Source organism: Syngnathus leptorhynchus, chromosome 1 (assembly GCF_054491065.1).
Source record: "Syngnathus leptorhynchus isolate UIUO chromosome 1, UIUO_Slep, whole genome shotgun sequence".
Taxonomy (NCBI): domain Eukaryota; kingdom Metazoa; phylum Chordata; class Actinopteri; order Syngnathiformes; family Syngnathidae; genus Syngnathus; species Syngnathus leptorhynchus.
Window position 1 is genome coordinate 24,989,146 of NC_141195.1, and position 26,973 is coordinate 25,016,118.

The 26,973-nt window shown below is 48.7% G+C and overlaps 1 protein-coding gene across 8 annotated transcripts; it reads left to right on the plus strand.

Annotated features, from left to right (window-relative positions):
* Window positions 1-39: 39 nt before the first annotated feature.
* On the plus strand, window positions 40-25,828 carry unc80 (unc-80 homolog (C. elegans)). 8 transcript variants are annotated; one of them, XM_085921980.1, is made up of 66 exons: window positions 40-255; window positions 475-523; window positions 829-985; window positions 1,076-1,425; window positions 1,497-1,620; window positions 1,699-1,763; window positions 2,352-2,497; window positions 4,338-4,611; window positions 4,698-4,832; window positions 4,925-5,141; window positions 5,209-5,349; window positions 5,412-5,680; window positions 5,766-6,095; window positions 6,502-6,633; window positions 6,714-6,861; window positions 7,780-7,830; window positions 8,221-8,369; window positions 8,588-8,751; window positions 9,269-9,367; window positions 9,556-9,764; window positions 10,495-10,601; window positions 10,711-10,864; window positions 11,190-11,362; window positions 11,439-11,651; window positions 11,765-11,900; window positions 11,973-12,106; window positions 12,193-12,370; window positions 12,437-12,646; window positions 12,763-12,860; window positions 12,942-13,160; window positions 13,221-13,328; window positions 13,407-13,545; window positions 13,662-13,843; window positions 13,916-14,047; window positions 14,930-15,116; window positions 15,193-15,324; window positions 15,397-15,540; window positions 15,803-15,903; window positions 15,975-16,061; window positions 16,127-16,310; window positions 16,490-16,584; window positions 16,651-16,740; window positions 16,814-16,915; window positions 16,989-17,169; window positions 17,253-17,518; window positions 17,596-17,730; window positions 17,802-17,940; window positions 18,020-18,116; window positions 18,188-18,358; window positions 18,544-18,636; window positions 18,796-19,014; window positions 19,163-19,363; window positions 20,087-20,210; window positions 20,276-20,401; window positions 20,461-20,584; window positions 21,047-21,253; window positions 21,321-21,505; window positions 21,576-21,741; window positions 21,814-21,993; window positions 22,084-22,231; window positions 23,043-23,099; window positions 23,823-23,904; window positions 24,017-24,122; window positions 24,319-24,417; window positions 24,568-24,782; window positions 24,856-25,828. In XM_085921980.1, exons 1-66 carry the CDS (start codon window positions 164-166, stop codon window positions 25,285-25,287), a joined length of 10,359 nt encoding a protein of 3,452 aa, XP_085778106.1. In that variant the 5' UTR covers window positions 40-163; the 3' UTR covers window positions 25,288-25,828. The 8 variants fall into 8 exon arrangements, with proteins under 8 accessions (XP_085778106.1, XP_085778115.1, XP_085778125.1 ...); XM_085921989.1 differs by having other exon boundaries at window positions 15,196-15,324; XM_085921999.1 differs by having other exon boundaries at window positions 7,780-7,794.
* Window positions 25,829-26,973: the final 1,145 nt, after the last annotated feature.

Here is a 26,973-nt window from a genome sequence, read left to right on the forward strand (position 1 = left end):
TCCGCACGGTGACGGACACTTGCAGCCATTTTACGCAGCACGAATCCAATCATGTCGTGAGAGAAGCTCGCCGCTCACCTGAGCCAGCCGCCGCCGCCGCCAACCGGTGGTCGCACGCACGCACTCACGCAGGCGCTAGGACAGGCGGGGAGGACCGAGCAACATGGTGAAGAGAAAAAGCTTGGATGACAACGAGCCCGAGTGCGGGAAAGGAATCCCGTTCCCCATCCAGACCTTCTTGTGGCGGCAGACCAGGTTAGCAAAGACTGATAAACAGAACAGGTGTTTGCTTGGCGTCGTTCGTCAGCTTGGTGGACATCTAAGACCAAAAGGTGCTTTCAATGGAGAACGGTACCGGTGATGTCACAGCTGGAAATGAACACCGACATTGGCGAATGAAAAGAAAGAAAATGCATCGTTATACATTGATGTCATGCCTTCTCCTTGTTTTTTTTCTCTCTCGTCTCTTTTCAGTGCGTTTCTGCGTCCCAAGCTGGGGAAAAAATATGAAGCATCTTGCGTGGTAAGTCATTGGAATATTGCCATATGAGCAATAAGCAGATAATCTCTTTTTGCTTTCATTCACCTGCAAATCAAGTGCACTCTTCATTTTGCATTTAGCAAATTAGTTTTGCCGGCTGGCTGCATTGCGCTGCCCAGGAGCCAGAACTCATATCCATAATGATGCCTGGCCAGATCCCCCTTGGGATGGACATAGAGCTGCCACTGTCTTCCCCCATGGGCCTCATTTCGCTCCAGACCATGGCGGACACAGTCAAAGAAAGAGTCTTATGTGTCTCTTCTGTTCCTCTCTGGCTGCCTCTCCAGTCCTTTGAGCGCGTCTTGGTGGAGAATAAGCTGCACGGCTTGTCACCGGACCTGTCCGAGGCCATCCAAAGCATCTCCCGCTGGGAGCTGGTCCAGGCTGCCCTGCCGCACGTTCTCCATTGTACTTCCATCTTACTGTCCAATAGGAACAAATTGGGTAAGGAAAGTCTGTCTGTATGATAGATGGGGCTGAGAAGATGTGTAAAAATGGTGGCCACATCAACAGTTGTCTTTTGACCTCTGGCAGGTCATCAGGACAAACTGGGCGTGGCCGAAACCAAGCTGCTCCACACGCTTCACTGGATGCTGTTGGATGCCGCCCAGGAATGCAACCACGAGCCCAGCCTGGGTCACGCTTGGTCTGCCGGCGGCGGCGCCGGCAGTGGCGGCGCCTTCCTGCAGGCCGTGGGAAACCAGGGCTCCTCTCCAGGTGCGCCCGGCTCCTGCTCCAGCTCTGCCTTCGGGGGGTCGGGCCCACAGCACGGCAGCTCCCTGCTGGAGGAGGACGAACACGCTCGAACCAAGTTATTCCACAAGAGCATGGCCACGGTGGAGCTGTTTGTGTTCCTCTTTGCGCCTCTCATCCACCGGATCAAGGTCATTTCACACATTGACATTCTTCCCCAATGGGCTGGTGTGCGCAAGTGAAAATTCCACTCTTGTCGCAGGAGTCCGACTTGACCTTCCGACTGGTCAGCGGTCTGATTATTTGGCAGCCCATGTGGGAGCACCGCCAGCCCGATATTCCCGCCTTCACCGCACTGATCAAACCGGTCCGAAACATCCTAACAGGTGAGTGGCAAGCGGATCTTTCAGATCTGGAGATGAAAGAAAGATTTGGATTTCTTTTTCTTTGATTTGCTTCACCAGCAAAGCGAAAGTCCCCAGTTATCAACCAGTGCAGCCCCAGTGGATCGGGAAATCCTGCTCCCATGGTGAGTGCTTGCAACGCATTCAAGGAGGCTTCAAAAGGCCAAAGGCTACCTCGTTTATTTTTACAGCATTTTAAAAATAATCTGACATATGAATAACAACTTGCTGAGTTGAAAGCCCAAAATGTTTTAAAATGCCCGGAAGGATTGAATGACTCAACATCATTAGTCAACTTTATTAATTTATTTTGAACATTCTGGGCTTTGTCTTTGTTATGATTCATTTTTATTGTCACTCCTTCACTTCACATTTACTTTTGGAATTAGGACATTATGATAAATTTGACTTTATTCATCATTATGGGAAAAATCCATTAACCGTAGGATTCATGTTAATAATAGCATCTTCTAATTAAAGCTCATGTAAATGGATGATTTTAGATGTTTGCTTTTCAACACTTGGCATTCATCAATAATAAAATAATAAAAATGGTGAAATGTCGTTTGGACTGTGTAGTGACGATGCTGCCGTTGATTAGCTGGCTCCCACTAATGTGGTTAGTTGGAACAGGAACCTTCCAGGTCTTTAATCATGTGCTTGTCTCTTGAGCTCAGCTTTCCTGCTTTTTCCTTCCTTCCTTCCTTCTGCAGGGCTTCCAGGTGGTTTGTGAGGCTGGCCATTCCGATTCTTCCTCCTCCCCAGCCGCAGGAGAGCATAGCTGTCGCCGTGGTAACTCTGTGGAAAAAGGCGGACCCTCTCAGCAACCCCCAGCGGTCAAAGGACCGTCCAAGAAGAAGTGAGTGACGCTTGACGGCAGAAAAAAAAAAAAAAAAAAAAGATGCCTCACACAGAAGACACACTTGAAGTCACAGCCCCAAATGAACATTTTTTTCAGGAGTCAATAATTGTCTCACAAATCACAGCTTTGGAACAAATGAATACTACTGCAAAATGATCAATTGATGTCAACAAACGGCATCACAACAAATCTCCATTATCGGTGAATCAACGTCTCAATAATTGAACATAAGCGCGGCACGCAGCATCGGCCTCGTATTCAATTACCTATTTTCTCGTTCTAATTCATCTCCATGAATCTGTCCGACGCTTCCACCTTTGCGTTGTTAATCCATCCAATACAATGTTCCTTATTATTTCCCAACGCGGAGGCTGTCACGATGAGCGATTTGCTCCGGGAACAGCGGCGACCCGCGACGACCCCGAGCCGGTGTCATCATCTGGCTGGTGACTGAGCATTTCGAAATGTCTGCGAAGCGCACAGCTCGGAAAGCTGCGCTAATGTTGTCGCTCGGAGCGCCGCTGTCTCCTCGCTCGTGTGGCGCGGCCTCGACTTGAGGGAGTATTTGCCCGCGAAAGCGAGGTAATTATGCTGAAGTAACCGGCTGGCACTGTTGCCTGGCTTGCTTTGGGCTGCCCGCGGCAAGTCTGGCAATATTGCCAGACATTGGGCTCAGTCGCTTTTTGCCTGGCATCTAATGATACCTGATTTCCGACTTTGTGTGGATTTTAATATCAGATGCAAAAGAGCAATGCCACTCGTGTGATCAAGTGGGGATTTTTCATTTCTTTTTATTTTTCAGACCCATACCAATATGAGAACTCGAGTTTTGAGTAGTCAGAGATACCCACCGATACCAAGTCCCGATACCACGAGTACTTTTGATCCGATTTTCCCCCAGAAAACAATGACAGATCATTTTAAACTTAAGACTTATATGTTGCTTGAAATTTTTCAATTCTGGTTTTCTATTTCAAGTCTATTCATCTATCAGACCTTTATCATAAAACGGCCACAAGAGGGCAACTGATACCGATATAGGAGCGTGAAAATGAGAAATGCGCTATTGAAGGGCACGTTCTGAATTGAATTGATAGCACAATCATTTTACAGCCCCCCCCTCAATCCAAGTCAACTTGTGGCGAATGTCTTTGTCTATCTAGCATGTTCACATTTCCTCTCCTGCGATGAATGCAGCTTAGTCATCCCGCAGTGCCGCACATCCCTCGCACTGCTGAGGCAGTTTCCATGGCAACCGCAGGCTGCCCCCCCCCCCCGCGGGGTGGGTGTTGACAACCTGTATCCATGGCAACCCAGATGGAGGGTGAAACATGACGCCGTCCGTCCGCCGCCAAAGTGATTCATGTCGCTATCGAGCGTTTCATCCGTTGCAGCCGACAAAATGAAACGCCGTCGTCCATCTCTCGCCTTCGCTCTGGCGGTATCGATATGTTTCCCTTCGGCCGAGCGACGCTCACGGAGCGCTGACCTTCATCTGCTTTTATTAACAATGGGCTGAAGCGATGATGTAGGAGGCGGGGCTGGCTGGCTTTTACTTTCCACTTTCCTCTAATGTCCAACGGTCCGCCACATCATTTAATGTGGCCCGTGAAGCCAAATCGACTTTGTGTCAATACTAAATCAGTTTTTCTATTTCCATTCATTTTTTTTTCCAAATGAACAGTTTCTACTCCTCTCTGATTTTAAAGCTAATTCATCTGGACTCTGATAATGGGCAAAAATAAGCAAGGACCATAAAGTAGCAAAGCATCTTGTCACTGTGCTGTACCTTTGATGACATTTTTGCAGGATTCATCTCTGATTGCTTTCTCTCCAGGACGTCAGCCCCAGCCGGCGTGCCCGCATCCCTGTCTCAGCGCGCCCGCTATGCCACCTACTTTGATGTGGCGGTACTGCGCTGCCTCCTGCAGCCCCACTGGACCGAGGAGGGGGTGCACTGGGCATTGATGTACTACCGCCAACGGCTGAGACAGATTCTGGAAGAGAGGCCCGAACGTGTCCCGGAACCGCTGGTGGCTCCTCTGCCGCGCCCGCGGAGCAGCTCCATGGTGGCTGCTACTCCTTCGCTGGTCAATACCCACAAAACTCAGGTAACAGATTCAACACACACAATCACTCTAGTTCAAAAACGCTGACAGTGCAAAAAAACAGCGTTCGTGTTTTTAAACCTTGGCAGGATATGAGTCTGAAATGCAACGAGGAGGGCAAATCTCTGAGCACTGAGACATTCACAAAAGTTTCCCTCACCAACCTTCGTCGCCAAGCTGTACCGGACCTTTCATCTGACCTTGGCATGAACATCTTTAAGAAGGTCAGATAATCACATCCAGATCTTTTTTTTTTTAATCAAAAGCACTAAAGAGTGCTCCTTAGTGGGAAAGTCTTTTTTTTTTTTTTTCCCAGTTTAAGAACCGGCGTGAAGATCGCGAGAGAAAGGGGTCCATCCCCTTTCATCACACAGGGAAGAAGCGCCAGCGTCGCATGGGCGTCCCCTTCCTGCTCCACGAGGACCACCTCGACGTCTCTCCCACTCGGAGCACCTTCTCCTTCGGGAGCTTCTCCGGCCTGGGCGATGATCGGCGTACTCTGGACCGGGGCGGCTGGCAGGCCACCATCATGGGTTTGTGGCGACTTCTTCATATTGACAAGAAAGAAAGATGATTTACCTGACAGCAAGTGTGCGGCAGGTAAATTGACCCGGCGGGGCAGCACGGACACAGCCGCCGACGCCGACAGCCTGAGCGCCAAGCACTCGCATTCCCACCACTCGCTTCTCAGAGACATGCCCGACCACTCAAACAGCCACAGCGACAACACCGTCAAAGAAGGTGAGGAACCTCCATGCTAATATTTGTCAGCAAAACGCCCACCTTCTTGTACGTACCGACAGTTCGATCCCAGATCTCCACCATCACCATGGCCGCGTTCAACACGACCGTGGCGTCCTTCAACGTGGGCTACGCCGACTTCTTCACCGAGCACATGAAGCGGCTGTGCAACCCCGTGGTGGTCCCGGAGATGCCCGTGGAGCCGCTGGCTTGCGCCAACCTTCCCCGCAGCCTGACTGACTCTTGCATCAACTACTCGTGCCAAGAAGAAGGCGACAACATTGAGGGCACCAATAACTTTGTGCTGAAAAACGGAATGTTAGACCTCACAGTGAGTCACAAAAAGATGGTATTTTTTTATTTTTTGTTCTCTTTTCACGACGAGCCCTTGTGACCTGTTCTTTTTTTTGTGCCAGGCTGTGCTGCGTGCCCTCTACGCTGTCCTCAGCCATGACATCAGCTCCAGGATCTGCGATGTGGCGCTCAACATTATCGACTGCCTGCTGCAGCTGGGCGTGGTGCCTGGGATGGGCAAAAAGCTGTCCAAGCCCGACAACAAGGAGAACGAGGAGGTGCGAGCCAAGGACACAGTTGGCTCCAACCTGGGAGGAGGAGGAGGTGGCGGCGGCGGCGGGGGAGGAGGAGCCGGCGGAGATGGTGGCAGCGGAGGCGGAGGGGGGAGCGGCGGAGGAAGTGGGCAAGGGAGCAAAGATGATGTGAAGAATAACAAGGACAATGACAAAAAGGTGAGTTTGAATTTGGTGGCTCTTTGAAATTCCCACTTGCAAATTGGAAATCATCACAGCTATGCTCTCCTGGCATATTGCGAGTTGAAGGGAGAATATCTTTTGAGTACATACATTCTATGAATTTATAATCTACGCTAAGTCCCTACCACTACAAAATGTTCAATGAAACTTGAAAAGTGAACTCACTGACCCACTAACTGTCTGTCCGTTGCCATGGATACACGTCTCAATCCGCTCACACAAACAATGGCTTGGTAGATGGCACACTGCCACCGTGTGGCCATACTCTGCACCCACACAATCTCGACTGCTCTCCGAAATGGCTGCCGATAACAGCAAACCCAATTCTTCTTTCCTATCTTCATAAATGTCGACATACTTGTAATGTGTTTGAACTAAACAGGAAGAGAGCTCTTGCCTCAGCACTCATCGACTGGCCCTTTCCATGCTCATCAAGATCGTCAAATCTCTGGGCTGTGCTTACGGATGCGGCGAGGGACACCGTGGCCTTTCAGGAGATCGCCTGAGGATGCAGGTCAGGGTCAGGGTGGTGCTTCTTCCAGCAAGCCAGCAAAATATGGGCGAAATCAATCTTTTCTGATTCTGTGGTGTCAGGCCCAAAGCTGCCTGACCAACCTTTACAAGCTGGACAAGCTGCAGTTTCGCCAGACCATGCGCGACTACGTCAACAAAGACTCTCTGAATAACATTGTGGATTTCCTTCACGCTCTGCTGGGCTTCTGCATGGAGCCTATCACCGACAGTGAGTAGTATGTGCCTTTGAGAGAGGCAGGTGGATTTTGATTTTTTTTCCATATCAGTTTTGGGTCGCTGCAACAGAATGTCCATATTGAATGTGGAGATGAGCAGTAAAACATTAAAAACAGGGCATCTGGATATTTATTAGACGGAGGATTTTCAAAGTTTGCTATGCAAGCTTCCTCGAGTGGTCTGTGCCTATGAAATATTTATTTAGGGGGAGACTTTTGTGTAATATTTTTTAATTGAATCGTTAATTAAGTGTAGTATTTTTTTGCCGTTACTTGTGATGGAGTTTAAAAGAGAGCAACATTTATTGTCATGAAGATAATTAAGACCATCAAAATGGTTTTAAAAGGCTTGCGTTATTTATTTATTTATTCCAATTTATATTTTTTTCTATCAATAATTAAGTGTAGTATTTTTTTTTTTTTTTCAAAAGGTGTTTTGACAAATCTTGACTGTTTTCCCTTTCAGTGCTTTTTCTGTTTCTCTCGCTGCTTGTGCAGTCGCCCGCCTTCACTTCCTCCTCCTCCACCTGCCGCATCCTTCTTCAGTCCTTTCCTCCCTCGGTCCTTCCTTCCTTCCTTCCTTCCTTCCTCCTTTCCTTCCTTGCTCATTCATTTTCGTCCACTTGCCAATCCAAAGCTTCGCTCATCGCATCTCCGTTCAATCTGCGGCGCTGCCAATTGTTTCTATCTCTGCTTGTGGGACCTCATACAAAATTGCAAGAAATGTTTTGGCAAGTGAGCGAACTGATGAGTGTTTTGATGATGAAATCCTTGTGTGTGTGTGTGAGTTACTTTTGCGTGTGTGTTCCCTGGGTTGACCTCTCTGAGGAGGTCTTTTCCTAACACCACGTACATGTCTGTGCTGGCCTGATGTCAATCACAACCTGTGCCCCGCCTCTTTTCTCTTGCAGAGTACGGCAGTGCAGGTGAGAGGTCCAGGAGGGCGAAAAAACGAAACATCGGTAGATACACATAATGTATAATCAATAGAGCATTGATTTTGTGATAAAGCCACCTGAGCAGAAGCTGCTTCCATCTCTGCCCCCTCTCGCTCTGTCCTAAAGTGACAAATCTCGCCTGCGAGTCTAAATTTAGAAAATCCCTATTCTTGACGTCAAGAGAGTAATTCGTTCAATGCGGCTGGAGAGCAGGCCTTAGTCACTTGCATGTATTACTTTTTTTCCTTTTCACTTCCCCCCCCCCCCCTCCCCCTCCCATATGCTGTTTTCTTTACCCCAACCTGTCGTACGCAATAATCGTTTTCTGTCTTGTTCTGCTGACTAAACCACACCCCTGTGTGATCCATGCTCTTTTCCACCCTTTCTTGTTTTTTTTGTTTTGTTTTTCTCCAGACAAGGCGGGCTTTGGGAATAATTTCACCACGGGAGACAACAAGTCCCTGGCGCAGAACATGGAGGCGGTGGTGGTGGGCTGCATGTTCAAGTCGCTGATCACGCGCTGCGCCTCCACAACACATGAGCTTCACAGTCCAGAGAATCTGGTGGGTGTTTGACTTTTACACCTCGCTGCATCAAAATGAAATTCAGATTGAAGGATTATGCAAAATTAATATTTAAAAAAATTCCCACTAAAGCCCGATAACACACATTTCATTTTTATTGGATTTTGGAAAAATATGGACCATACATAATGTGTAAAGGTGCATTCAATTAAAAAAAAGATCAAATTGCTTGATGGCGCTGACCTCCTCCTTGGCAGGGCCTGTACTGTGACATCCGCCAGCTAGTGCAGTTCATCAAGGAGGCGCACGGAAATGTTTTTCGCCGAGTGGCTCTGAGCGCTCTCCTGGACAGCGCCGAGAAGGTCACAGCCACCAAAACACCTGATGAGAAAGATGAGAGCAAACTGCAAGGTCCGAGAAGGTACTGGCAAGAAATGCGTCGTTGGCTCCGAGAAAAAAAATTCATTCACTCTTCTGCATCTCATCACTGCTTGCTTTATTGTCTGTCCTGTTTTTTTTTGCATGGGGCTAAATGCTACTTGTTTGTGTATTTGTCCTTGGCCAGACAAAGTGTAGAGCAAACTGGGCGTGTTTTTCTTTTTTTTTTCTCTTGCTCGTCTTTAGTTTTGAGACTTTGTTGGTGCTCGCATTCCCTCAATAGTGGTGGGGGGTGCTTTTCAAATATTTTGAAGATAAAGGTGATTTAATTTGTTGAATGAATCATTCAGGCGGTGTCATATGTTTTCTTGAAGAAACGAATCATCTGTGGTGATGTACTGGGCAAAAAAAAAAAAAGGAAAAAAGGTGGAAGTAAGAATCGGAGTGGCCTTTGGTCATAATGATCGCTAGGCAGGCAGGAGCACAGCATGCGTGCAACTTCTGAGCATTCTCGCTCTTTTTTTGTTTTGTTTCTTTTTTGTTGGGGTGTGTGCGTGCAGGTCAGAAGCGGGTGTGTCCGGGGAGAAGGGTCAGGTGTCCGGTGCTGCTGATGAGTGTCGCAGTTACATCTCCAGCAGACCCCCCCAGACCCCCGAACAGTGAGTCTTCACCTCATCACCATTGTGGCCTCATCCATGTCATGCCGGCTGTCATCTCTCTGCTATCAAACAGGAAGATGTTGTTGTTGTTGTTGTTTTTTTATGATTATTATTTTAAAAAAAATCCCTTATTTATTTCTTTTACAGTTTGAAAACATCCCCATGACTCTTTTTATCTGTGTGTCCAGTGAGGAGCAGATCCCGGGAGCTTTGTTGGGCAGGAAAGACTTTTGGAGGAAGATGTTTAAGTCCCAGAGTGCCGCCAGCGACACCAGCAGCCAATCGGAACAGGACACCTCAGAATGCACCACCGCCCATTCCGGTACCACCACGGACCGTCGCTCCCGATCAAGATCCCGGCGGATTTCACTCCGCAAGAAACTCAAATTGCCCATCGGTAGGTGCAGTCGCCCAACAATTTTTAGGACCAAAAAAAAAACCAAAAAAACAATCAGTCTTCATGTGTATCTGTCCTAAATTCAATTTCTCCGTGTTTACCAAAAACCAAATCATCACATTTCACACGAGATTCAGGAATGTCTCTCCACATCCATGTAACCTCACCTCGTCCACCTTTCCATGTTCCTTTTTTGCACCTCAGCATGCCGCAGGAGCACTCACCTACCACTCACCTTCTCTGTCTTACGTATGTGCAAGTGGATCCATCTTCATCTTATCATCTTTGTCGTCTGTGTCCGTATTGCTGCCGTGCATGCCCAGACTGGAGTCTCTATGGATATGCATGGATGTATATGGGGGACTTATTGGTATCGGTACTCGCGATGTTGGCCGAGACCACATATATAAAATGCATTTTTGTTTCTCCAAAGAGGGCTTAAAAAAAATGCATTTTTCTGCCACAGGTGGCAGTAGTGATTAGAAAATCCCGCGGAGTGCAGCTTCAACTAAGGATACATTGAGCCTTCTTATTTTTCCATAGAAAAATAAAGTGACTTAACTAGTTCTGGTCATTTCCATTGCATGTTTTTGTGACTGCATGGTGAATGCTGTCCATCGATCTATCTTCTCCAGCCTTGGTGTCTTGCAGCCGCCCCGTGTATGTGTTTTTGCAAATTGTGGCTGGACTGGTGCGCTAATATACTTCATTCATGCTGTTCCTTCCCCAGGCAACTGGCTGAAGCGTTCCTCTCTCTCTGGACTTACCGACGGCGTGGAGGACCTATTGGATATCAGCTCCGTCGATCGACTCTCTTTCATCCGACAAAGTTCAAAGGTCAGGAAGGTTGACGGCGCTTTTTATTTTCTTATGCCTTGAAAATGTCTCTCACTGTCGTAAGCGATGAATTTCCCCAGATAATCCTCATCTTGGGTTGCACCCACAGGTGAAGTTCACCAGCGCGGTCAAGCTATCTGAGGGCGTCGCCGCCGGGCCGGAATACAGCAGGGACGAGGAAGAGAATTTCTTCAAGCGGCTCGGTAAATGGAGGTCTGGCAGGAGGAATCCATCCAAGCTTCACCACACAGAAGAGAAAGATGGTAGACCCCCCCCCCCTCCCCCTCGCCCACACGCTGCCCCCCCCTCCCCCCCATCTTTATCTTGCATTTGCTGCATTTTTGGAAAAGGCTGTTTTCAATGTTGCATTGCACGCGTGTCCCACTCCATCCCCAGGCCTTCCCTTCATTTGCTCTTTTCAACCATCTTTCTGCTGTGGCGTGGTTCATACACGTGGCTTTTCGCTCCTTCTCTGCTTCCGACGCTTGGAATGACAAAATTCGAATCTGTCAGTGGCTCTCAAGCAAATGGATGCAAGTGTCTTCAGTCACGGGGAAATCCATTTGGATTTTTTTTGTTGTTGTCCAGGACCGCACGGTTTCCAGGAGCGTCTCGCCGCCAGTCAGGAGGCCATCAAAAATAAAAATGTGGTGAATTTAGGTGCAATTCGACAGGGCATGAAACGCTTCCAGTTTCTGCTCAACTGCTGCGAGCCCGGGACCATTCCCGACGCGTCCATCCTGGCCGCCGCGCTGGACCTGGTACTGGTCCTCATGGGTCCCCCTTTTTTCTCCTCCATCTCCGGCTTGACTTTATCCTCTCCTCTTCTCTTCCCAGGAAGCGCCCATCGTGGCTCGGGCATCCCTCTTCCTTGAATGCGCCCGATTTGTCCATCGCTGTAACCGTGGCAACTGGCCGGAATGGATGAAGGGCCATCATGTGAACATCACCAAAAGAGGCCTGTCCAGAGGGCGATCGCCCATAGTCGGCAATAAAAGGAACCAGAAGCTCCAGTGGAATGCGGCAAAACATTTCTGCCAATGGGGAGATGTGAGTCGCTGAACATTTTCAGGGGGGGGATTTTATTTTATTTTTTTTTCTCCAAAGACCTTCTCATAATCTTACCCAAAAAATGGTAGTCTTAATTGTGTTTCTCAAAACAGGCCATTGGCACGCGACTTAGCGAACTGTGCCACTGCGACAGCGAGAGCCCTGCCAACATCCTGGGCTACATCTACGACGAGGAGACCAAACGAAGAATGAGGAAGGAGGACGAGGAAGAGGATTATTTAGACGATAGTAAGTCAGATGCTGCTTGTTGTCTTTTTTTATATTATCGTCTAGTCCTAATTGTTCTGTTTCTCCCCCAAGATACAGTCAATCCAACAAAATGCGGTTGCCCGTTTGCTCTCAAGATGGCCGCTTGCCAGCTGTTGTTGGAAATCACCACTTTTCTGCGAGAAACATTCCCATGTTTGCCGCGACCGCGCACGGAACCGCTTGTGGTAATTTTATAGACGTGATCGACTTTCACTAAGCCGTTCAGTTCATTTTCTTTTGCCGAGTTTGTCTTTTCTTTCATCATCCGCAGGACTTGGAAAGCTGCCGCCTGCGTCTGGATCCCGAGCTGGGCCGACATCGCTACGAGAGGAAAATCAGCTTCGCCGGCATCCTGGACGACGAGGACGGTCACGACTCGCTCAACAGCAGCAGCCACACTCTCAAGTCGGACACGGTGTGCGACGACAAGAAGGCTCAGGAGGCGGCGGGTGAGCTCTTGTCGAAATGCCTTGGTTGCCCCAGACTTTTCCAACCTTTTGTCCACGTCCCTCCAGCGCCCATCCGAAAGATTCGCATCGGAGGCTCGCGGTTGCTTCAGATCAAAGGAGCTCGAAGTTTCCGTGTCAAAAAGGGGGGGTCCTTATCTTCCATCCGGAGGGCGGGCAGCCTGAAGAGCACCAAACTGTCCCGGCAGGATTCCGAGTCGGAGAATGAGGAGGGGATACTTTCGCAAACCAATAGCCGAGATACTGTCACGGACATCGGTAAATGACCTCACCGGATTGTGTGTTATTTTTTTCTCAATTTTCAGTTCTGATGAAAATATATTGTTACAGCATGTTTTCTTTTTTTTTTTTTTTTGCCCCCCCCCCCCTTACAGGTAGTCCCTGCAGTACCAGTGAACCCAGCATTGAGCCTGAAGGCCAAAGCTCAAGCGGCGCAGAGGACAACTACCACCGCAACATGTCTTGGCTTCATGTACGCCACGTCACGTAGACTGCGCTTCCGTCCGGAACTATTTGGACAGGGTCCCGCATTTTCCCCTCTCCTTTTCCTCAGATCATGATCCTCCTGTGCAACCAGCAGAGTTTCATCTGCACTCACATTGACTTCTGCCACCCACGCTGCTACCAGCACCACAACCGCTCCTGTGCCCGTCTGGTCCGCGCCATCAAGCTGGTCTACGGCGAGACGGTGGACAGCCTACAAGAGGACAGCGCCGCCGCCGCCGCCACCACCGCCGCCATCATCGGTGCTCGAGCGCAGAAGAACAAGGAGGTGAGTTTTAGAACTCCTTCTTCTTGTTGGCCTCACTGAGAGCGTGTTTGGCCCCCCAAGTGTTCCGATAAATCATGTCTGAGGACGCCGTCCATGAAGAGGAGGCCCACTGACAGCAACACCGAAGGGAAGAAAGACACTGGAATGCTCAAGTACATCAGGAACCAGGTGAGGCATTTGGCTTCCCAAGATTTGGACCAGTAGTGGAACGAACGTACGTAACAAAGTACAAATTATTGGTGGCAGGTGATGAGTTTGTCCCCGGCTCCCTTGTCCCTGCTGATCAAAGCCGCTCCAATCTTGACCGATGACATGTACGGAGACATTCAGCCTGCAGCCTGGGAGCTTCTGCTCAGCGTGGATGAACACATGGCAGCCGCTGCTGGTGTTAAAATCTTTTATTATTTCATTTGATTGTATTATTTGCTATGTAAGTTGATCACCAGTTTAGAAAAGAGCCCCCAGCTCACCTCAATGATCTTCTCCCTGTTCTCTTCTCAGCCGCCATGTTCCTCCTGTGCGCGGTGAAGGTCCCCGATGCCGTGACGGAGATGATGATGGCTGAGTTCCAGCACCAAGAGGCTTGCCAGCGCATTAACTCTATCTTCAAGTTTTACACGCTTTGGCGTTTCCGCTACCAGGTTTGGCCTCGCATGGAAGAAGGAGCTCAGCAGATCTTCAAAGTAAGCATTCTGGTGACAAATAAAAAAAAAAGAAAGGCAGGAGGGGTGAAACTTTATTCATGTTGGTTTTAGATTCCTCCACCCAGCATAAACTTCACCCTGCCGTCTCCAATTCTGGGCATGCCCTGTGTGCCCATTTTTGACCCCCCGTGGGTTCCCCAGAACACCGGAAGTGTCCAAGATCCAATCAATGAGGACCAGTCTGTAAGTGTACGCATGATACAAATATGAAAAGATTTTTCCCATTACTTGAGATTTTTTTTTTTGCCGGGGTATTTTTTAATAATATATCATTTTTAATAATAATTCCTCAAATGATTGAAATGTCCTCCTTCTTTCCAATTTTCCAACCATAAGTATCTCACAATGATATTTATCTCCCTAAACATGGTAAAGCTGTTTAGGAAGGTTTGAAAGTGTTTAGAAGGTGTTGACATATAAACAAAAAAAAATCTACGTTGTTTTTTGTTGTTTTTTTTTTAATTCTAAAAAAAACTAAACCATCTACTTTTTTTTTTATTCTAAAAAAACCTGCGCAAACATTCTCTCTAACTTTTCTCTTCATGTTAGTTATTTTGCATGCTTGTTTTAAGTGTTAAAGATTTTGATGAAGACCTTCCTCTATCATTTTATCTGTCTTTGTTTTTAGTTCCCTGCATTAATTCAGTCAGTCCATGCCATAGTAAGTTTTCTGTCCAGATCTTTGTGCTGATGCATCTTTTTTTTAGCCCAAGTCATAAATGTCAGGGAAAACAAATTTTCCAGATTTTTTTTCTTTTTTACTGGATTTGGGTCCACTGTATTTGTTTTTCAGAGATTTCCAAGAGGGGGGCAGTTGCATCTTGATCAGAATATGGGGAAAAACAACAGCATGCATCAGACTGTGTGTTGTGCTGTGTATGCATGGTCGCCATGAGACAGACTTGGCCGTGTATGTTCTCATGTAGTATGTGTACCAGCACGTGTTGCCAATGCCATGCCATGACATGCAGCAAGTTTTGTATTTCTGCCCGGGATCCACACGGAAGCGCCAATGGAGGAATGCTGTGCGCTTGTAGCAAATCCTCACCGTCCACACCCCCACAGAAATCCTTCTCAGCGCGGGCCGTCTCGCGCTCTCACCAGCGAGCCGAGCACATCCTGAAGAACCTGCAGCAGGAGGAGGAGAAGCGGCGGCTGGGTCGCGAGGCCAGCATCGTCACAGCCATCCCCGTGGCGCAGGAGGCTTGCTACGAACCCACCTGCAGCCCTCCGGCCGAGCAAGAGGAAGAAGGTGGGCCGCCGCCGCTCGCGCTCTCTCTCTCATTTCTTACTTCTAATCTGTCCTTGTTTGACTTTGATGGTGCCAGCAGAAGAAGCGGTGAACCTGGCATCTCGCCGTCTGTCCGTTAGTCCGTCCTGCGCCTCCAGTAACTCTCACAGGAATTACTCTTTCCGCCGAGGCTCCGTGTGGTCGGTTCGCTCGTTGGCTAGCGCCGAAGGTATGACGACGCTCAAGTTGATCGGGCCGCTTTTTCAACTTTCGCCAAGTTTGTAATCTTGTGTTTCGCCAGATGAAGAGAACACGACGGAACACACCCCCACGCACCACATGCTGCAGCCGCCGCAAGCCGTCTTCCCGGCGTGCATCTGCGCCGCCGTGCTACCCATCGTGCACCTCATGGAGGACGGCGAAGTGCGAGAAGACGGCGTGGCCGGTGAGCGCTCTCTTACTTTCTACAGTGCGTCAAAGAAGCATCGATATTTTTCAGTCGTTTGCTATTTGTGTTCTATTCGCTGCTATTTCTGTAATGCCGTTAGATGGCGCTAAAGGTCGGTGTTATTGTATTTCACTCAGTATTTCAAGATTTGAAGTGTGCATCAATTGTTTTCTGAAAATATTGAGAAAATATATTGGGGAAAAAAAAAATCTGCAAATCCGCGTGTATCCACTGAAAGATTGTTTCTCTGCGTCCTCAGTGAGCGCAATCGCCCAGCAAATCTTGTGGAACTGCCTAATTGAGGATCCTGCCCTTGTCTTGCGCCATTTCTTGGAAAAACTCACCGTGAGCAACCGGCAGGTAAGACGGCAATCTCACAAACAAATCACCTCGCTCGCGTGTGTGTGTGACTCCGCCTTTTCCATGAGCAGGATGAATTGATGTACATGTTGAGGAAGCTGCTACTAAACATCGGAGACCTTCCGGCGCAGACCTCCCACATTCTTTTCAACTACCTGGTGAGTGCGTGAACGCCATCGCCGGTGATCTTGGGCTTGTCTCGAGTCGAGCCTTTTCCTGGCAGGTGGGCCTGATCATGTATTTCGTGCGGACCCCGTGCGAGTGGGGGATGGATGCGATCTCGGCCACGCTCACCTTCTTGTGGGAGGTGGTGGGCTACGTAGAAGGGCTCTTCTTCAAAGACCTGAAGCAGACCATGAAGAAAGAGCAGTGTGAAGTCAAGCTGTTGGTCACGGCGTCGATGCCAGGTGAGAGGTTTTTTTGAAATATATATATTTATATATAAATATAATATGTATATTTATATATGATATATATTTAAAATATATCTTTTTTTTTTTTTTTACATAATACAAAGGGAAAAAAACTTCTGTATTTTTATTTTGGAAGGAACGTGAGAGATGACCTTTTCATATTTTTGGTGCAGGAACCAAGACCCTGGTCGTGCATGGACAGAACGAGTGTGACATCCCAACGCAGCTGCCGGTCCACGAAGACACACAGTTCGAAGCTTTACTCAAGGTACCGCCTCCAACCCGATTGCCAGATATTTATGAACGATCTTCATCCTCCCCTTTTCCCCTGTAGGAATGTTTGGAGTTCTTCAACATTCCCGAGGCCAGATCGGCTCATTACTTCCTTATGGACAAACGGTGGAACCTCATCCATTATTCCAAGGTAGCGCAGAAACACCCGTGAGGAGCATCTTTGTAAGCAAATGCGCTGAGGATGTCATCGTGACCTCTTCCAGACATACGTGAGAGACATCTACCCTTTTCGGAGGTCGGTCTCTCCTCAGCTCAACCTTGTCCACATGCTGCCCGAGAAAGGACAGGAACTGATCCAGAAACAGGTTGAGCCAACCTTCCGTGAATTGACACCGTTGCCTCCGGCTTACTCCTATTCTTTTCCGTCTTTGTTTTTAGGTGTTTTCCCGCAAACTGGAGGAGGTCGGCCGTGTGCTCTTCCTCATCTCTCTCACTCAACACATGCCCGCCGTGCACAAGCAGTCCCATGTCTCGCTGCTCCAGGAAGACCTGCTCCGCCTGCCTTCCTTCCCGAGAACCGCCATCGACGGCGAGTTCTCTCTGTTTAACGAGCCGCAGGGTACGTCGCGATCCTGCCGGGAGATGATTTGGATTCTCTCGATCATCTCTTCACGAGTTGGCTACTGCCCCTTTGTCTTCCAGGGAAGGAGCTATTTGGGTTGGACACCCTCCACAAGGTGCTGTGGATCAAGCTCCTTGAAGAGATGTTTCTAGGAATGCCCAGCGAGTACCCGTGGGGAGATGAGATGATGTTGTTCCTCAACGTTTTTAACGGGGCCTTATTACTGCACCCAGAGGACAGCGCCCTGGTCAGGCAGCACACGGCGACCGCCATCAACACCGCCGTGCATTTCAATCATCTGTTCTCGCTGAGCGGCTATCAGTGGATCTTGCCCACCATGCTGCAGGTGTGTGTGTGTCGACACAAATGTCTGCTTGGATGGAAACCTGAGCATGAAAATCCAATTTGTTCCTACGGTGGCAGGTTTATGCGGACTATGAGGGCAACCCTTTATTGAGGCAGGGAATCGAGTTCTGCTGCCGTCAGTTCTACATCCTCCACCGCAAGCCCTTCATCCTCCAGTTGTTTGCCAGCGTGGCGCCGCTGCTGGAATTCACAGTAAGAGCACCGGCGCCAAATATTTCGGAGCACTCGTCAAGAAAATCCTGTTTGAACTTTCCCAACTCCAGACGAGCACCAGTAGTGGCCTTTCCAAGGGAGTGTCAGCTCAGTGTCTCTTTGACCTTTTGGTCTCTCTGGAAGGCGAGACTCAGGATGCCCTGGATGCATTGGAGCTGGTTAAGGCTGAGAAACCTTTGCGCTCTCTGGGTAAACACGGACGGACGGACAGACAGACGGACGGATGATTACGGCTATAAATATGAACTTTGTGCCAATTTTGTTGCAGACTTCTGCTATGGCAATGAGGACTTGACCTTTTCTATTAGTGAAGCCATCAAGCTGTGCGTTACCGTGGCAGCGTATGCACCCGAGTCCTTCCGAAGGTCCAAAAAAAGATCCCGTCCTGTTTCGGCATTGTGCTTGTTGTCTGACTTTCAACTTTTTCTTTCTTCAGTCTCCAAATGCTGATGGTGCTGGAGGCCCTGGTTCCGTGTTTCCTCCAGAAGCTGAAGAGCAACACGATGACCGTGGAGTCGGCATCGGCCGCCAGGGATGAGATCGCCGCCATTGCCGCTCTGGCCACCTCCCTGCAGGCGCTGCTCTACAGCTCCGAGGCCCTTACAAGGTGCCGCACCATTAAGATGACTTTTATGGAACAGCCAAAGTTTTTTTTCCCAACGGTTTGCTGAAGATAAGAGATCCAGCAATTAATAGCTAACTTCAACGAGAACCTTTTAATAAAATGGTCACACATCTGCTTCATGATGATGACTTCATGTGAGACAATATTCCAATCTTATCTATTCACAGGCCCATGACTGCGCCGCAGATGTCCCGCTGTGATCAAGGCCATAAAGGAGGAACCACTGCTAACCACACCATGTCAGGAGGAGTCAACACCAGGTCAGATGAGTGCATCTGGAACTTTTGGCTTTATATTACAAGGCAACTCGAAGGATTGTTTTGTGTCACTCGCAAAAATACGACTTACGTTTCAAGGCATCTGCCACGAGCCGGTCACCATCTGACTAGCTCGGAATGTGGTCTGAACGTGTCACTCAGGGACAACATCCATCTTATGGAGGAAGGTCAGGGCATGCCGAGAGAGGAGCTGGACGAGCGCATCGCGAGGGAGGAGTTCCGCCGGCCTCGAGAGTCCCTGCTAAACATCTGCACCGAATTCTACAAGCACTGCGGCCCGCGTCTGAAGATCCTGCAGAATGTAGCCGGGGAGCCGCGGGTGACGGCGCTGGAGCTGCTGGACATCAAGTCGCACATGAGGTGACTCCAGCCCATTATTTGTATGAATTTGTGAAACCATTTCCATTGAATTCCTTCGATGAATTTCAAAAGTGGTATTTGCTCCATGACTGAAATCCGTTTCTCCTTGAAATCAATCCATTTCCCGACTGGCGCTCATCCTTCCCAGGCTGGCCGAGATCGCCCACGCCCTACTGAAGCTAGCGCCGTACGACACCCTGACCATGGAGAGCCGAGGCCTGCGGCGCTACATCATGGAGATGCTGCCCATCACCGACTGGTCTTCGGAAGCCGTGCGCCCGGCGCTTATCCTCATCCTCAAGAGGCTGGACCGCATGTTCAACAAGATCCACAAAATGCCCACGCTCAGGTGCGCTCGCCCACAGGCATTATGCACCAGGTCTGTTCAATCCCACTTTTCTTTTCTCTGTCTCCACGTGAGTGTATCGTGCTGTGCCAGTGGTGTGTGCGGCTTCTTGGCTCCTTGCTGTCGTGTGTTTTTGTGCAGCCACACGTGGGGTAGCCAGCCGGGTCAAGTCTTGTGCCATGAAACCAATTAGGGTTAGGACCAAAATACCATTTCCCCCCCCAAAAAAAAAAATCTCCACCACATGCTACCACGGCAACAGTGATAAACAACATCCAGGCACAATATTAGGTACACCTCTAACTGCTTGTCTAATACAGTATTTTGCTCGTTTCATTGAGCTTCTGGAGAAGTATTTTCAACAGCTTTCAGAAATATGATGCCGTGCTTCAGGTTGCGTGCGGTCGGTTTACGGTCTTAGCTGGACAGCGTTGATTAGACAGCTCAATTTTAGGTTAGTTATACGTACGTTGAAAGCATTCAAACGCCACTTGAGGCCGGCTAACTGGAATCGCACAATTGGAGATGTACAGTTCCATGACTGAGACTAGACCCAGATGTTGTGTGCATCACATCAGGGCCTTCCTTGTTGCTGCTACTTTGTGAGCTTGGCCGCCAATGTGAATTGATGAATTTTGGATTGCGGCCTGACTGTGTGTGTGTGTGGTGGCGGGTGGGGGGATTGCGGCGGCGGCGGCCTCTGCTGCTTGCTTCTGTGCTTTCCAGGAGACAGGTGGAGTGGGAAGCAGCTAGCAACCTGATTGAGGGCATCTGTCTGACTCTCCAGCGTCAGCCAATCATCTCTTTCCTGCCTCACCTTCGTTCGCTCATCAACGTCTGCGTCAACCTGGTAGGAAAAGAACCCATTTGTGATTGCAATCCAATATTTGCTGACTTTTGTGTTGTGGCGTACAGGTGATGGGCGTGGTGGGTCCATCCAGCGTTGCGGACGGCTTGCCTCTGCTCCATCTCAGCCCTTACCTCTCCCCGCCGCTCCCTTTCAGCACAGCGGTGGTGCGCTTGGTGGCCTTACAGATCCAGGTAGCGTTCTTCAAAGCACACTTGAAGCTTGTGGCTGTTGACATTTCTTCTCCATACAGGCCTTGAAGGAAGACTTCCCTCTCAGCCAGATGATCTCGCCTTTCACCAATCAGGAGAGGCGAGAGGGGATGCTGCTAAACTTGCTGATCCCCTTTGTGCTCACTGTTGGCTCTGGAAGCAAAGGTACACGTATTATTATTATTCATGTTTTCTCATTATTATTGATGTTTTTGTTGCTATTATTGTCATTATTTATGATGATTATTATTATTATATTCAGATGTTTATTATTATTAATGTTTTGTCATTATTATTGTTCATGTTTATCTTGATCTTGTTATTATTATTATATTCAGATGTTTTTATTATTATTCATGTTTTGTCATTATTATTGATCTTTTTGTTGCTATTATTGTCATTATTTATGATGATTATTATTATTATATTCAGATGTTTATTATTATTAATGTTTTGTCATTATTATTGTTCATGTTTATCTTGATCTTGTTATTATTATTATATTCAGATGTTTTTATTATTATTCATGTTTTGTCATTATTATTGATGTTTTTGTTGTTCTTATTGTCATTATTCTTATATTTCATTGGCAAATATATCCCAAATCTCCACTTGTGTCTCTCATAGACAGCCCCCACCTGGAGCAGCCGGAGATCTTCTTGCTGCTGCAGACGGTCATCAACATTCTGCTGCCGCCACGCATCATCTCCACCTCCCGCACCAAGAACTTCATGCTGGACGCTTCGCCGGCTCACTGCTCCACCCCCGGCGACACGGGGAAGGACCTTCGCAGAGAGGGTCTGGCCGAGTCCACCAGCCAGGCGGCGTATCTCGGTATGGATCGGAAATGACACCACGTGCTTCAGAAGCTCTGATGCTGCGTTTGTTCTTTCACCCGCAGCTCTGAAAGTGGTTCTGGTATGCTTCGAGCGCTCTCTGGGCAACCAATGGTATCGTCTGAGTCTGCAGGTGAAAGAGATGGCTCTCAGGAAGGTGGGCGGTCTGGCCTTTTGGGACTTCATCGACTTCATCGTGCGAACCCGCATCCCCATCTTTGTCCTACTGAGGCCCTTCATACAGTGCAAGGTGAGGCGGCGGCAGAATGACTTCCTTCATCTCTTTGCGACATGCCCTCGTGTCTTCCGTCCACGTGTAGTTATTGGCGCAGCCGGCCGACTCGCAGGAGGAGATCACGGCGCGTCACCACATCGCCGACCAGCTGGAGCGGCGATTTATCCCTCGCCCTTTGTGCAAGAGCTCGCTCTTTGCAGAATTCAACAATGAGCTGAAGATCCTCAAGGAGGCCGTTCACAGCGGCTCCGGTCAGAATCTCTGTTGTTTTTTTTTCTCGGTGTCATCCGATCACCTTCTGAATCCGGCGTTTTGTTTTGTAGCGTACCAGGGCAAGACGTCGATCAGCACAGTGGGCACCTCCACTTCGGCCTACCGCCTGAGTTTGGCCACCATGTCGCGCTCCAACACGGGAACGGGCACGGTGTGGGAGCAGGACAGCCAGCCGTCCCGCCAGCCTTCGCAGGACACGCTCAGCCGTACCGATGAGGACGACGAAGAGAGTCCGAGCTCTTTTCAGCTCACTTCCTTCTTCCGCCCGTAGGTGTCGCTGTGGTATGATAGCAGTTCTTTCCCTCTCTCTCTCTCTCCAGACGACTCCATCAGCATCCCCAGCGTGGTGAGCGAGCACGAGGCCTTCTTGCCCAGGCTGATATCGGAACGGCGATTCTCCAGCCACGCCACCGGCTCGGCCGCTCTGCAAGCTGAAGCCCCCCGCAGCACCATGCTGCCCAGCCACAGGTAACAATTCAGGTCGAGTCAGTCACTAAAGGACTCGTGTTTTGTGTTTGAGTAAATACCGTTAAAAAATGAAATAAAATTCCAAACAGCTGCCTAGTAGAATAAAATTAAAAGTAAAAAAAAAAAAAATCATTTTATGCAAAGGTGGTTTTGATAAAAAAATATATATATTTTGCCCTCTTTTATGAACTTACATAGTTGTGAGTAGTGATAAAGGAAAATGAAATAAAATTCCAAACAGCTGCTCAGTAGAGTAAAATTAAAAGTAAAAAAAAAAAAAATCATTTTATGCAAAGGTGGTTTTGATAAAAAAATATATATATTTTGCCCTCTTTTATGAAGTTACATAGTTGTGAGTAGTGATAAAGGAAAATCAATTTGACTTTCTGTCATTTCAGTCCAACTTTGATGCAGTTTACGAACATGATCAACCAGCAAATGATCCCACCAACTCCATAGATGGAAAATATCCAAATCTGATGCTCTCCTATTTATTGCTCCCTGATTCTTTTGAAGACCCCAAGATATTATCATTATTTATTTTGACTCAGCTTGACTTTTCAAACATTGTGCCTAAAATGTTGCAAGATAAATAATAACGTAAAGATTCCTCACAAATACAAAGTATTGGTTCCTAGTTACATCCCAGCGTTGGTTTTGCTTTTCTCTCACATTGTTGTTGTTTTTTTGGTAATGATGTTTAAAAACCGACCGAGCCACCAGGAAGTCACGCTGATGGGTGCTGATGGATGTGGACTTAACAGCGTAAACTCCCGCTCTCGCCTCCCCCCCCTCCCTGCCCTTTTTACAGTGAACCCAATGTGCTAGATGAGTCCCAGGGCCTTCTGCAGGAGGGTAACCTCTCTAGGTACAGTGCTCCCCCCAGCCTCTTTCTATGTGTGCATCTGTCCAGCAGTGGGAGGGGCTCGGCCTCCAGGCGGCCCTCCTCAATTGGCTGCCTCTCCCTCCGTTCGATCACTCATCCGCATCCAATCGAGTCACCTCGGCCCGTCACACTCCTCCTCCCCCTCCCACTTTCTCTCTCTCTCTCTAAATGTGAGTTTGTCTGTGACCCCGCCCCCTTCCCCCCCCCCCCTCGAGCTCCGCACTGACCCTCATTTTCTCAGCTCATCAGCTGCATTCTCTTAACCAAGCCGCGCCACCAAATACAAGCAAGGGTCACGGGGTCAAGGTGTTGTGTTTTTCTGGGTCTTTCCAGCCATCATCGGCGCCATGGTGTGTCAGTCACATTGTTTACATGTCTATCAGGCTTCTCGCTGATCAAATTGGTGGATACCAATCTGTCGGGGCAAGGGGGCCAACTGTGGTAGCAACCCCGACACGTATGTTTTTCTCTTTTGTGGAAATCTGATTGAAAGTTCTTTTTTTTTGTTTTGGCGGCCAGGTTAAGTGGTTGCTACTTCAGGCCCCCTCTATCCCCTGTTGTGTTTGAATCATAGCAAAATGTGTGTTGCGTAGTGAGTTGTGCTCAAAGAGTTGGTGCAAAGGTGGCCCAGCGTTTTGTTTTTCCCTCTTTTTGCTTCTCAGTCACACCCGTATTATATGTTTGTGTCTTTTCATTTGTTACCAGGGTTGCCAGTGTCCAGAGCGAGCCCGGCCAACAAAACCTACTCATCCAACCGCCACTGGGGAGGAAGAGAGGCCTGAGACAGGTAAAAAAAAAAAAAAAAAAATAGTGACAGTCACACAATAACGCTTTCATTTGAATGCAGTTATCAAACAAAACCTATGTGACAAACTTGAAAAATGTCTTTCTTCTCGTAGCTGCGGCGCCCCCTGCTGTCTATTCCAAAAAATGAGCCCCGCGGTCGTTCCGGAGCTCGTCTCTCCACAACTCGCAGGAGCATCCAACCCAAAAATAAACCACTGGGTAACAACACCTATCTTCAGAAACACACACTCGACTCAAATTAGTGGAGCAAATTTGAACAAAGGTGTCGTCACCGTGAGCTCACCCACCTTTCACTCCCCCGTGTCTGTTCCAATGTTTCTTGTCTCCCCCGGACGCCAAACTGACATTTCTCACTCTGTCTGTTCTGTCTCATGCCTTTTGTTTCAAAATGAAGAAACTTTATTGGACTGTGAAGGTGAGACGCGAGACCTTAAGCTTTCCTCTCCACCCTGCAATGGCCCGCAACCTCCATCTGCAAGCTCACCCAGTTACTGTAGGGCGCTCTGCATGTCTGTCTTGCACCCCCCCCCCCCCCCCCCCCCCCGCCTTCCGCCCCTGCCTCCTCCTTAAGTGCTGCTGACCTTCTTACCATTCTGCCATGACCTTGCCTTTGACCACGTGAACTTGTGTGCGTGGTCAACAGCGCAAGCGGACCAGAAGAGGTCGGTCACCTTTACGGAAACGCAACGGCCGCAAACCTGCGTGGGAGGCGGCAAGTCTTTGAGCCCCGGCGGGGCCGACGTTCCCGTTGAAGGCAGGAAGAGCATGCTGGCCGCGTCCAAGCCTCCCAAACTGGAAGTGCCCTCCGTCACATCAGCCACCGTCATCGCCGACCTACACAGCCCCGCAAAAACACAGGTGCTGATTCGGATGGGGTTCTCAAACTTGTTTGAGAAGCACCGCTTAGTAAGTTTGTCCTTTTTTTCTGTAGGTTGCAGCGACCATGAGTAGCAAGGAGAAGCGAGAGCAGTGGGGGCTCCGCAGCAGCCTTTCCCCGCCCCCGTCCATCTCCCGCGCCTCCACCCCGACACCACCTCCCCATCCCTGCTCCCCGTTAAGCCTCTCCAGAACCAGCTCCCCTTTGTCCCGCACCGCCTCTCCCCTCCGCCCGTCCCTCCCCGTGCTGGGCGTGACGCCGGCCCCCGGTCCGCCAACCACGCCGGTTCCTCCGCCGACGCGCCTCCGAGAGAGTCCCGGCGACTCTGACACGGCGGCGCTCCTGCCGCAAAGCGACACGCCGCTGCGACTGGGCAAGGAGGAGGGCACGGAAAACCCCCTCCTCGCCCCACTCCTGCCTGCGCCGTCGCCTGGCCGACTCCCTCTCTCCTCCGTCGACCTGGACTCGGACGAATCCCACGTGTAGCGAGCCACAGATGAAGAACGGCGATTGAAGTTGACCAGCCATATCTGCGACACGAAATAGATGCAAATCTCTTTAATGTACAAATAACACTGTGACAGTGTGGAATTATTCTCTCGTAGAACTGAATGTATATTTTAGCAGAGCTCATGTTACTGTATGCGCAAATGATATCATGAAATAGAATGAATAGAAATGATCAACAGGCTTATGACAATAAGCAACAACATTGTCATTTATGATGTCATTTGATTTGTCAATATTGGCAATGTGTGTTCATGTCACTGTTCTCATTTCATGCCTTAAGGGAAAAAAAAAAAAAGAGCCAATGTCGAGATAGATTTGGAGTCGATGATGCAGAAAAATACCTCTGAAACATGAAAGTGGATGTGCCAAGCAAGCGAGGAAGCAAGCAACACGTCGTTTGTCAATGTCTGATTCCTTTCTGCTATTTTAGATGTTGATTGTTTCTGTGCTATTGTTTTGGCCGTGCAATATTTGTGCCATCCGTTTGTAACGTATGTGAAACTAATATCAAATAGAATCAGTGACGTGCTGTGAGGTTCATGACTGTGGAGGCACTGACGTCATCCATCCATCCATCCATCCATCTTCCGCTTATCCAGGGTCGGGTCGCGGGGGCAGCAGCTTTAGGAGGGCACTGACATCATAATTGGTCAAATTTGTTCGGCACTCGTGATGTGCATTCCAATTCTTTTAAGTGAACTGAATCTTTAGAATCAGTTCACTCAACGGATTCGTTCAAACGAATCGTTCAACGAATCGTCCCCCCCCCACACAGACACACACAAACAATCCTTTTTTTTTTTTTTTTTTTTCTATAAATCAAAAATCATGGTCAAAGTTTAAGTGAAAGTGAAAAGTGCCACACCCGCCCTCACCCCCACTTTCTGATTGGCTGTTGGATCTGTGACGTCACTTGGACACTCTATTAGGTACACCGCCATTTTCAGGTGTTCCTAATGACAGGCCACTCCATTAGGGAAAAATCTTAAGTGAAAAGTGCCACACCCGCCCTCACCCCCACTTTCTGATTGGCTGGTTGATCCGTGACGTCACTTGGACACTCCATTAGGTACACTGCCATTTTCAGGTGTTCCTTATAACAGGCCACTTCATTAGGGAAAAATCATGGTCAAGTGTAAGTGAAAGTGAAAAGTGCCACACCCGCCCTCACCCCCACTTTCTGATTGGCTGTTGATCTGTGACGTCACTCGGACACTCCATTAGGTACACCGCTATTTTCAGGTGTTCATAATCACAGGCCACTTCATTAGGGAACAATCAGGGTCAAAGTTTAAGTGAAAGTGAAAAGTGCCACACCCGCCCTCACCCCCACTTTCTGATTGGCTGTTGATCTGTGACGTCACTCGGACACTCCATTAGGTACACCGCTATTTTCAGGTGTTCATAATCACAGGCCACTTCATTAGGGAACAATCAGGGTCAAAGTTTAAGTGAAAGTGAAAAGTGCCACACCCGCCCTCACCCCCACTTTCTGATTGGCTGTTGATCTGTGACGTCACTCGGACACTCCATTAGGTACACCGCCATTTTCAAGTGTACCTAATCACAGGCCACTTCATTAGGGAAAAATCATAGTCAAAGCTTCAGTGAAAGTGAAAAGTGCCACACCCAAACAACCCCCCACTTTCTGATTGGCTGGTT